Genomic DNA, 12,188 nt, shown 5'->3' with positions numbered 1-12,188 from the left:
ACTCACCCATACATACACATACCAAAATGGAACATGCCCTAAGCTTTAAACAAGCTTCTTCTTTCCCCACTTCTACCACCTGAAGGTTAATTTCCTTTGGGGAAGATTACTGGACAGACTCAGACACCAGACTGAGCCTCTGAGACCTCAGGGCTCCCTGACTCTCTGCTCAAGCCCTCCTGTGACTTGAGGACTAAGGGACACTAATAGAAATGTGGACTCTGCTTCACTCATGAAATAATTCTTGAGAATAAAAAAGTTTTCTTTTCTGAAACTAAAACTGCATCTGTAAGACAGGCTTCTTCAGAACCTATTCAAAGAAGTTAGCTTAACAACACAGGATCTAAAAATCTTTCCTTGTATTAAGTTTTCAGAATACACTAATTCTGGTGATAAAGGGTTATATTAAATATAATTCTTTTTTGAGACAGGGTCTTGCTCTGTCACCTAGGATGAATTGCAGTGGCACAATCACAACTCTCTGTAGCCTCGACCTCCCAGGCCCAAGTGATCCTCCCACCTCAGCCACCCAAGTAGCTGCGACTAGAAGTGCATGCCACCACATCCAGCTAATTTTTTGTTTTGTTTTGTTTTCATAGATATGGGATCTCTCTACGTTGCTCTGGCTGGTTTCAAACTCCTCAGTTCAAGCAATCTTTCCAGTTCAACCTCTCAAAGTGCTGGGATTACAGGTGTGAGCCACCGTGCCTGACCAGTATAAAAGTTTTAAAGCTAAAATGCATATAAGCAACCATCTAAGACTAACCAGTTTTTTAAGGTATAATCTTGGTATATCCAGGCTAGACCCTAGAGCTTCTGAGATCTACTTTAGAGCTATTACTACCCAATGAAGCTGATGCTAAAAGAAAAGCATTTCAATTATGGACAACTGATCTCAAAATGACTCTCAAGTATTTTTGGAAAGATTCAAATAATTCCTCTAAAAGCTTCATATATAGAAAATTCTAGAATCATAAAAGAATTTCATTTTTCCCTGCAAAAATTTCCATTAAAGTTCAAGAAATTTTAATATAAACGACATTAAGAATGATCATTGACCTACAAAAAAATCACTCCATACTTCATAAATTTTAACCTGTAAAAAAAATTTGTAAGTGGAAGCATGTTTAAAAAAAAGAAAAGAAAATTATGCCAATAAACTTAAAGATCAACTTTCTTTTTCAACACATAAAAAAAAGAAGCATATTAAGCTACTTCCAATATCCCAACAGCACCACCAGCAGAGTCCTGAGTTAAGTGGCTACCCTGACTTGGTTGTAATAAACACGATCTCCTGTGGGCAGAGGGGTAGTGCTAGTGCCTAAAGTGATTTATTTGGTTCCAGGTCTAATCCAACCATTTGAAACCAAACCTAGAACTTTCTTATTGTCTACTTATGACCATCTTTGTTGAGAAGGTCTTCAAACACTTCCTCTAAATTGCACAGATTTGATCCTTACACATTGTATATATGTATCCAAATATCACATGTACCCCATAAATATATACAATTATTATGTATCAATTAAAAATTATTAAAAGAAGAAAAAATTATGGAAGTCTATCTAAAGTACTCTTAGCATAAAATCTAAGACAGAATTTTTATGTGAATCTTTATTTAAGAGCATGAAGTAACATCCCAGCAGTGCCTTAAAAAGGCATTTTATCAAATACATAAGGACCTGCATCAATGACTATTTGTTCTATTAAACTACTGATAAGAACACAGAGTTAATTTTTCTTTTTTCCACATTTTCATAAACTTTATACTGACATAAAATCAAATCGTTTTGTTTTTAATTACAGGGCTTCTTTATGCTTTAATATTCACGAAACTCTCCAAAAAAAAAAAAAAAAAGGTTACATAATGAGTAAACAGCACTTTCCCAAACTGATTTGGACATAAAATCCTTTTGTTATTTCATCTATATGTTCTATAGAACACACTTTGGGAAACCCCCATCAGAGGTCCTAGCCCTATTCTCTTTAGGTTTTATTATCTGATATGTGGCTGACAGAAATTAGATGCTTAACCCAACAACAGGCTGTGGTAGCCTCCAAAAAATGTATATTCCCTTAGTTTAGTTGGCTCGGGTGGTACAGCAATTTCACAAGCCTTAGGAATTCCACGAGACATAAGATCCCTGACCCTCTTGCATAGAAATGGCACACAGCATAGCATCCCTATAAATGACCTATTGACAAAATCAGTCAAGGTCCCCTGAAGAACACATAAATGTTCCCATAAAATGACTCAGAGATAGAAGGTGAGAAAAGGAGAGGGAAGGCAGGAAGGGACTCAGAGAGAGACAGTTTTGTGTGACTTGTCCATTCCATCTCAGGAAATCTGCACAGTCCAAGGCACGGTACTTACATGGCCATGTTGATCCAGTTCATTGTTGGTGAGTTTCACCTTTTCAAAAGACACCATCTGTTTGAGTAGTTGTTCACCGGTGAAAGGAGAATCTGGGTGCACATAGAGCCTAAGAAAGTTAGGAGAAAACTTCATTGAGCTTTTTTAAAAAGTCTGTCTCTGTGGGTTATAAAATGTCCTAATTCTAAGGGAACACATAAACCATGTATAAGTGGTACATTTTATTGCCCCATATATGTCAAATTTATTACTATTGCAATGTCAAAACAATGTCTAATGTATTTCTTCATGTACCAATTATCTAAATGAGATAATATTTAACAAATTTTCTACTAAAAGCTGAGCAAGCCATTTTTTAAAGGGGTGTGTGTGTGTTTTCATCTATCTAGTCCACTACTAGTCTGCTTCTATCAAATGCAAAATCTTCTTTTTGAAAGTGCTTTCAAAAGAAAAACTAGCTTACACTAATTGCGTAAGTTCCTATTATAAACGTCTCTTAAATAACAATGAAAACGTAAATAATTTAAAAGAGAAAATAATTTTAGAGAATCTATTTATTTAAACTTGAAGATTTAACGTTTGCATTCTTAGTAAATACAAGATGGAGTAATTTTAATATAGGGACATGGAGAACTTCCAGTAGTCCAGAGACCAGCTGGCATTCTGTTCTTTCTGTTACATTAAACACTACCGCTTTCATCATTATCTGTTTATGTGCTCACTAAATGAGAGTTAAAACAAGCTAGACACACTTCACATTATTCAATTTATTTATTTGTAAACAGTGCAAGCCAAAAAAAGCTCTCACTTTGATGGGAAAAATTTGTTTATCATTTATTGATCAGTTGCTACATGCAAGGCAATCTTTTACTCACTCACAGTTAAATGCAGGTCACTTTTTCTACCTGTGACAATCGCTTTAAATGCAGTTCTTTGTAAGTCCCTATCCTGGTATCTTCTTGACTTAAGTCTTTCTGAAGTCAGAGACAGACTACAGAACTAATGAGGGGGAAGCAAAGTCCTTGATTTTATAGGACAAATTCCTTTATCCACGTAACAGATTATTTACACCTAAATTTTATATAGGATCCTTATAACTACAATTAAACATAAATATTTTTACTAGGGCAAAAGCAAGGGACAGAAGTCATAAAATCTTCCTTGCACTATTCATGTAAAGAACAAGAAATCTGTGCCATGGTTTGTCACACAGAAGACTAAGAATAGAAGAATTCTATACAAATGCTTAAACTCACAAAGCCCACCAGGAGCAATGCACAAAAAGGTTGACAGCACCAAAGATTCTTACCAGACCTACAGAGAAACTGTAAAGGCTTCAGGCATTTGTCTGCCTGTTAATTCCACTGTTTTTAGGAGGAGTGATCACAGTTGCCTTTCAATTATTCTTTGAGAACACAATCGCTTTTCAAGTACCATCCTTCCAAGACTGTAGCTTTATAGGTGCAGTTGTTTTACTGATCAGAACCACATTCCTCCCTCTAAAAAATTTCAACATTATTTAAAGTCCTAAAGTTGATGAACTTTTCCCTCTTTAAGGATCACATTCATCACATGTTATAGCTATTAATAAAATATTAATGTATTTAAATATTACGTACTTTAAAGAAAAGGAGATGTCCTATCTGAAAATGTAACATTATTTTAGATTGTAAGTAATATCTTGCTTATTATTACAATCAAGTGATACTGTCAAGCATTATTTCTTCTGAAGTCAGAGAGAGACTACAGAACGAATTAGGAATGACTGACCAATGAACTTCAGCCTGAAATAAAATGCTTCAAAGTCCTAAAACCATGGGAAATTTTTGCCATCAGTACAAAAATTATCAACTCCCAAGTTCTTCGCTTTTCTCTTATGGAGATAGATAAACAGCAAACTATTTATTTTAATCATAATAAATAGTTGCTAAATTATCTATAATATTTTTATCCCACAAGCTAAACATTTTTATTTAATATCAATCTTAAAAAGCTGAACTAGGATGAATGAAAAAAATATACAGGAAGCCCCTCCTCTCAAGTCCCCCAGGGACTTAAAATTCCAGCAATAGCTTAAACATGCTTCAGTTAAGATAGTGTATTGGTACACACTTTTCTTCTCCAACCAGAACAGATTAGTAACATAAACAGGGCATGTCATATTTCCAAAGTCCTGCTGGCCTGCATCAGCTCCCCATACCTTCAGATAGGAAGAAAATGTATGTTTAATAAGAGTGATTAACTTCTTAGAGGAAAGACTGGAGGGCAAAAAAAAAAAAAAAAGAGGGTTTGCTTGTAGAAAATGGTTAGGAATCTGCTAAAATACTCTCTCTGGTTTAAAATGATATTGAAAAGTTTTGAAGGAAGCTCAAGAATAATAGTAAACTACTTAATAGTAAATTGAAGAGAACATTAATTTTATTAATTTTAATATCTATTATAAACTGGTGAATCTTGCTCAACTAAAAAAAAAAAAAAAAAACCAGCAGCAATTGTTTTTTAGATTTTCTTAGTCTTGACAGTTATTTAATATACTGATTTGAAAGGGCTGGGAAGACGCCCTTTCTAGTCTCTTCCGAGAATGGAAAACTCGGAGAGATTGCTTTTAATCTCTTTTCTAGTGCACTTAGCATACGATAAGCTCAATAATACAATAAACTACTAATTAAGCTGAATATTCTATCTGAACCATATGTGTAATTGTCTGTTGATTCTCTGTCTTGACTGTGACTCCAGACCAGACACAAAGTACCAGCCGTAATTTAACAGCTCCCTAATCTGTACCTTTAAATAAATTCTTAGCTCTGATATGAACTTTCAATCAATCACAAAAAGTTACTCATTAAACAACAAAAATTACGCATTAAACATAAACAACAAAAATTAGTCATTAAAGAAAAGTTATGAGGCTGGGTTTTAAAATCCCAAACATAAAGTCAGTTAATATGTTTTGTTTTGTATTAAAGTAGGCAGTTACATTCCTGTAACTTCATCTATTATTCTTCCTATAAGCAAGTGTATGTTTTCCTGTTAGAATGCTCATTTGGTTAAAACAATAACAGTAAAGGTTTGCATGTGCTTTTTTAAGGATGGTACTCCTGGAAAAACTGTATTAGCAATGAATTTCACAAGAGTAAATATGCATGATCCTTAATAAGTTAACTGAGGAATGTTTCATGTAAAAGAACCTGTTACTGAATTACATTCATCCACTAAAATTATAAAGGGAGAAAATAAAACTTAGCTTTTTTTTTTTTAAACTTAAAAATCTCTGAATCTTTATTGGTCAAAAACAACTGAATTTTACCTAAATGGTGTTTATTATATGCAGTTATAACTATATGATTAACAAATACTTACTATAAGCAACCATTTTACTAACATACACTCTTTTAAAAAGAATTTTAGGACAACCATTTCATCAGTAGGTTTATTCACTCTGGTTTTAAGCAGCAATTAGAGAGGATGTCTATATTTATATTTATATTTATACAAAATGGGTCCACATTGCTAACTGAAATTTAAGAAAAACTTTGAAATGAATTGCTGCCTAACGAAACATAAACTTAAAGACAGTGTTTTCTCTATGCACAAACTACCTTTCTCAGAGCCTAGCCCATATTTTGTGTAGTCAATCCTGGGGTGTCCAGGCTCTCTTGCCAGAGCCGGCTGCTTTAAAAACACACTTGCTTAAAATTCACACAAGCCAGAAACATTCTGACAGAAGCGTTAACAGTTTTCTCGGTGAAAAATCCGGACGCACGAACCTGGCTGGCAACGGCGGGTCGGCTTTGCCAGCCACCAGCCAGGAGGACCGGTGGTAGGCGTAGCGGTACCTCTTGTTGTCCACAGGGACGATGTCCATCAGGACTATGTACTTGGCCTCAGGATCCACCCCCGAAAAGGACACCCGGATGGTCGGAAACATCCTCCTGACAGAGAGAGACAGAGAATGGGCCCTGTTTATGCTGCCTAATAAACTGGCCTGAGTTAGGAAGAGAGGAAGGGAGGAGGGGAAAGGGTCTGACTCCCCTCTCTATCTGGTCCACAAACCCCTCTTTTGTTTTGTTTACAGCCTCAGAGAAGTGAATACAGAGACAGGGTTTTCTTCCAAGCCTAGATAATTTTAAGAGTCACCTTTGCAAGTGTTAATTGCTAGGTGAAAAGGTGTGGGTGGAGGTGGGGGTATGTGTTAACTCCAGAAGGTCTGTGATTAGGGAAAACCCTATTCATTTTAACGATCAAGCACATTAAGTGTCCAAGGAACCCAAGTCCCTGGAGCTGGCCCAGTCACACAACTTACCCGCATCCCAGCCAGAAAACTCTGCTCTTGCAAAACAAAAGCCAAAAGCAGAGGTTTCTGGGAAGGATTTCTCAGAGACCCTGCAGGTATTTTCTGCAGTCCCAAGAGCTAGAGCCACCAAGTTTTGCCGGCCTCTGCCCCATCCCAACCTCCCTGCAACCCTGCAGCTTCCTGCCTGGCCAAAGCCCGCCCAGCTCTGGCGCCAAGAGGCCCCGAGCAGTGCTCCTTCCTACAGGGAATTTTATCGTTTCAAATTTCATTCTTCCGCCCAGGTTTTAATTTCAGTCTTTAATGGGAACTGGCAGCTTTTGCAAATTGAGGCTGATAAAAGGGAAGCTACTCACCTATCTAGAAGCACCCAGCAGCTCACCAGGCACCCCTGGCACAAATTCCTCCTCCTTCCAGATCCCGACCCTCCACCCAAGGAACCTTCTCCAGCTCCAGGGAAAGCAGACCACACCCTTCAGGCTTAGTGTGGCTCCCTGGTCCCTGTGCCCTTCTCAACAAAGCCAGGGTGGAACTTCCCATGACCAAATCCTGGGAACGCAAATGACTAGACATCCTGTAGCTCTTAATGCAAGCTGGTGGAAAGAAGCTGCCCTGGAGCTAAGCTGTCTCTCTGCTCCATGACCAGCCAGCTCTCATCCAGTTCCTGGAAGCACCCTCAGCTCCCCAGGGAGTGTCCTGACTCTCCACCCCCAACCGCCAAGTCCCAACTACCTGCCAGACTTGGTGATGATCATCTCGGTGCCCAGCTCATGGAATTTGTCCCAAAGCTCCTTGGTTTCCAGGCTGCAGGCGATTTTGGCCATTTCCTCACTGGGGATGATGGGGGTGGTGGGGATCAGCGGCTCAGTGCACAGAGAGGAGGAGGACGGGCTGCTGCCACCACCTCCACCAAACTCCCCATGAGCATCCAGGCTGGTCAGCTCACCCAGGGGCTGGGCACAGGACGACTTCTCCACAAATTGCTCTGGAGGCAAAGAGAATTGTGAATGACAGCTGACACTGTTCAACAAGGAAAGATCTGGAAAGAACAGCATAACCAAAATGGTCACTTGGATTTGACTCAGGAAAAGTTAAGCTCAGAAACTCCAAGCAGGGCTCTAGGGATGACCTATCACTGTATAAAATTACCTGGGATTCCCACGGAGTAGCATGCCCAGTGTTTCCTGACCAAACTGGTGAGTTCTAGAATGACAACTTGTCTCCACCAGTACTGCAACCGACTTTGGGAAATAAAAATGTAAGAGAGGAAGAAGGGAAAGGTGATAATCATGAGGGAAAGGTGATGATCATGAAGGATGCAAAGCAAATATTCCTATTGTCATCCCTCCCAAATTCTGAACTTTGTAGCTCACGGAACTGATGCCAGTCCTGCCTCTTTGACAACCAGGAGAAATTTTTCTCCATGGAGACCAAGGGAGCAAAGAGATCAGCACCTTCCTCACTTGGAGAGGAACTTTCCCTTCCTTCCTGGAGCCCTCTCTCCATAAGAGAAAAGGAAAGGAGGATAGGAGGGTAAAAGAAAAACGGGGAATGTGGTTTACAAAAATCAGTCACTTCACCTCTGTGCTTGACTTTCAGTTTTGTAGGCTTTATGACGAGAGTTAGAACATTTTTATAATATTCCTCCCAGACCAAGATCTTATGAAAGATGCTAGCGTACAGCTTGCTAAATTACAGGAGCAGGTTCTGTGGGCCATTTTCAGAAGAGGCTTAGAAGAATTACTTGAGGGGTGATGTATAAAATTTTTCTGTCTCCCAAAAAGGTCCTAGAAGTGAGGAAAACAACCTCAAACCCAAGTCAGCAGTGTATTAAAGTGAGAAGAATGCTCTGCCATCCACCATCAGCCTGGAACACTGCTGCCTATGAACCAAACATTCTCCCCCACAGCTGATAAGGGCCTTGGACTACACCAGTCACTTTGATGGAATACAGGGAGACTTTTGTAATTGTCCCAATTATCTTCCATCCCTTAAAAAAGAAACTACTTGAATTTGCAATGTGAAGTTGATCTCTTGAGTCCTCAAGAAATCAAAGCCAGTTCTAAATGTATGTATGTGCATGTATATGATGTGTGTGGGCATATGGGACACGCACAGATCATAAGGTGTTTTATTTCCTACGTATCTTTGCATGAAGAAAACAGGAAACAGAATGGTTTTACTTTTACTTCTCATGCAATGATAATCCAACCTATGAAAATGTTTTAACTTAAGAATAATCAAATTAACTGCCATGCTGATTTCTTTTCAGATTAAAGAAAGGAAACCATACCATAACAAAATCTTATTTTCTACTAATATTTTCAGAAACACATTCACATATTGTCTTCGGAGAGAATTAAGTAGTCTTAATGATTTTTTTTTTTTTTTTTTTTTTTTTTTTGCTGATAACTGAAAGAGGCAAACTCCCTAAGCCACAGACTGACCAATGCATCAGGATGGGAAGTAGGAAAGGAAGAAAATGAAATAGAAATGATTCAGCGGACTGAAGCTGTTCTTTTCAATAGACTTTGTATGTTTAAATGGGCAATCCTGGGACACACTGGAATCCCCCTCCCCACTCTATAGTTTGCTTCAACAAAAGTCTCACATTCTCTCTTAACAGAACTTTTAGGTGTTTCTCTTGCTGGAGTCCTTGGCTTGCAGTCACCTCTGTTGAACTGGCCAGTGTAAGGGACAAGAACACCAGTGAGTTCTTTCAGAGCCCATCTCAAAAGCCAGGAGAGGGATACGCATTTTATAGACTAGCGCCTACGTGTGCGTGGGCATGGGGGTGGCGTTGGAGTTGTCAGCTGGGCATGGCTTTAAAGTTCAAGAGTCACAAACTTCGATATAAGGTGGTTTTTCTCAGAAAAATAGAGAAGGAAGTAATGTTGAAATGACAGTGCAGCTGGGGCTGGCATGTTTCCCAATTTGCTGTCTACACTTCTGTCAGGAATTTTCACCTGAAATCCTCTTTTCCTGCTATGTAACAAACTGAGATATTTACAAAGTATTCAGGGGCCCCTAAACAGCAATACATAATGTTGAGAAGTCGCACAATATAACTTTGAAATTGTTAGTTATATTTTTCTGAACAATTGGAGTTTGATTGATTGTCTCCATTCTTTGGCAGGTTTATATTTAGATGGGAGGTCAGTGGGAAGAACCAGGGGAAGGGAGTGAAAACTTGGAGGACAGATTTTTTACTTTTTTTTTTTGACATTCTGTTTTCTAGAAATCTACTAGTTTCTTTTTCCTTGGTTTCAAGTAGCCACTGGAATTTTACTTCTCTCTTTATGCCCAAGCACCTTATTTTTGATCTCGAATACTTCCTTTTCTTCATGTTATCATTACTTTGGACGTGATATGTTAAAGTGTTGGGAAGGACAGAGAGAAGAAAGGAAAAATTGGGGAGGGTTAAAAAAGAAAAACTAAGTTTGCTCTCTGATTTTCACATTGTAGGGATACCAGATGATCAGGCTGTGTAATAATTATTTCCTGAGGATCCATGAGACAATGATGAGAACGCTTTTTTTTCTCTCAGTTGTGAAGATATTTTTAAATATTTACCTTGGGCTGGTTCTCTTCCATGTAATTCACTAGTGTTAAGAAGAACATAATCCCTATTCTCCCTTTACTCCTAACCTAGTGTCTTCTGTAAATGGTAAAGGTTGTTAAATAAACAATATAACTAAAAGTAGAGGAATGTGAGAAATGGTTATCGGTTAGTGTTTTTGCCAACCTCAACTGAAAATGACGAGTTATAAAATGATGTCTTGGTGAGAAGTCTAGAGCTTCAGTGAATATAATGGTTCGTGCAGGGAGAACTGGCTTTTTCTGCTTTACAGTGGTTTCAAAGAGCTTGCTTTGTTTTATCTATTCAAGGCAGAGGAAAACCAAAATTAAACTGGTTTCTTATGAGGTCGTTTAGTGTCTTCTTGGTTTCAAACGCACAAGCAGGTGTTACGTGCACAGTAACTCCTGTTGAGCCTTAAAAGCGGTTTTATTATTATTTTTCCTTGAATGTTTTTATGCCAACAAACATACACACATACCATATGTCCAATCTGATATATGGATTCCAGAAACTGGGGAGCCCGACGGGCCCAGATATAAGATGCACACCCATAGCATTCAACAGACTGGAGCCTCCAAAGAAAACCTCAACCCAAAAGAAAAAAATCTCCCACCCGCGATGTATGGCTCATGGCTTGAGCATCAGACGCTGCTGCGAGCCGCCTGCAGCCAGGGGACAGGGGCACAGACGGATGCGCAGCACCCCCAGTCCTCGGCGGACAGCCAGGTAGCCCAACTTACCCAGGGGTTTGATTGTGTTCTCCGTCGCCTCCTTCTCCTTTGAGCCGCCGCTCGACATGAGTGCGGCAATGGAGAAGGCGTTGGCCCGGGAAGAGAGTTGGGGCTTGGGCGACGCCGTGAACTCCATGGTCCCCAGCACACGGTCCTGGCCAGGGACTGGGTCGTCCGAACTGCCGTCCAGATTCCCCAAGGGAGACAAAGACCCGAAACACAGCGCAAAGTTTCCGAGACTAGTCACAGCAGGGCCAGGGACTCCAGAAGTGTCAGCTCCAACCTCTCCAGAGCTGCACACTGGCCTCTATCCCCCACCGCAAAGCCCCAGAGTCGCAGAGACTTCGAGGGCAGCCGGAGAGGAGAGGGCCCACCCGGCACTACAGCGGGTGCGCACGCCCCGGGGCGCTCGGCAGGACGACAGTCTACACAGCCCGAAGGCGAAAACAAGCATCAACTGCACAAAATCCTGGGGTCCTGGAGCATCCCCTCCGTGTCCTTCCTCCCTCTGGGGCTGGGGACAGCCGGGACGTCTCAGGGAAGATAGCCACGAGCCGAGCGCGGCTGCTAGGGCGCGAGCGAAGGGAGCGCGGCGCGGAGCTACGGACACTGAGCGCTGGCGCTTGCTGCCCTGCGCCTTAATTTGCTGGCGACGGCGATCCCGAAGGCCCGCAGCCAGTCAGCGCCTTTCCACGTCACCGCTTCCTGATTCCGCCGCCGGGGGCGGGGCCGCGGGCCGGGTGCTGAAGGATCGCCTGGGGCGCGGCGTCCGCGTGGCCTGTAGCCCCGGCTGTACCTTAGCCCCGCACAGGTTCAGAGAAAAGGGTGCCTCCACTAGGCTGACGCAGCGGCCATGGACACCCCCGCCTGGTCTCGCAGCCCTGGGCGGGAGGGCGGTGCGCGCTGTCCGGAGAGGACCCATCATCGCGGCCTAACTAACGCCCGAGATCCGGGCATGGCCCAGTTGGTGAAGCTATGACCAGACCAGAGGAAGCCTCGGGAGTTCTTGCTTTTTCCATTCTTTTTCTTACCTGCGCTCAAAGTTCCAAAAGAAAGTAGGGAAGCGCTCAGTAGAGCGGAATCCGGCGCCTCTGAACCGGCGCCAACTGGCCAGGTCCATACTCGGGGCAGATCCCAGGGCTGGGACTCTCATTCGATGGTCCCAAATTTGATCTCCTTGACAGTGGGGCTGAGCAAATGCAGCCCTGAAAA

The 12,188-nt window shown here is 41.2% G+C and overlaps 1 protein-coding gene across 1 annotated transcript in view; it reads right to left on the bottom strand.

Annotated features, from left to right (window-relative positions):
- TBX20 (T-box 20) overlaps positions 1-11,638 on the bottom strand; it is a 44,358-nt gene extending 32,720 nt beyond the window's left edge. Inside the window, exons 1-4 of the mRNA XM_011950172.1 lie at positions 10,986-11,638; positions 7,398-7,650; positions 6,142-6,306; positions 2,375-2,483 (exon numbers count right to left, since the gene is read on the bottom strand). Of these exons, the coding sequence (XP_011805562.1) occupies positions 2,375-2,483; positions 6,142-6,306; positions 7,398-7,650; positions 10,986-11,112 (654 nt within the window). The 5' untranslated portion in view covers positions 11,113-11,638. The remainder of the gene's footprint in view (positions 1-2,374; positions 2,484-6,141; positions 6,307-7,397; positions 7,651-10,985) is intronic.
- Positions 11,639-12,188: the final 550 nt, after the last annotated feature.

This window comes from Colobus angolensis, unplaced genomic scaffold (genome assembly GCF_000951035.1).
Source record: "Colobus angolensis palliatus isolate OR3802 unplaced genomic scaffold, Cang.pa_1.0 Scaffold302, whole genome shotgun sequence".
NCBI lineage: Eukaryota > Metazoa > Chordata > Mammalia > Primates > Cercopithecidae > Colobus > Colobus angolensis.
The sequence above is the reverse complement of the archived record's forward strand: the minus strand, read 5'-3'. Positions and strand labels throughout refer to the sequence as shown.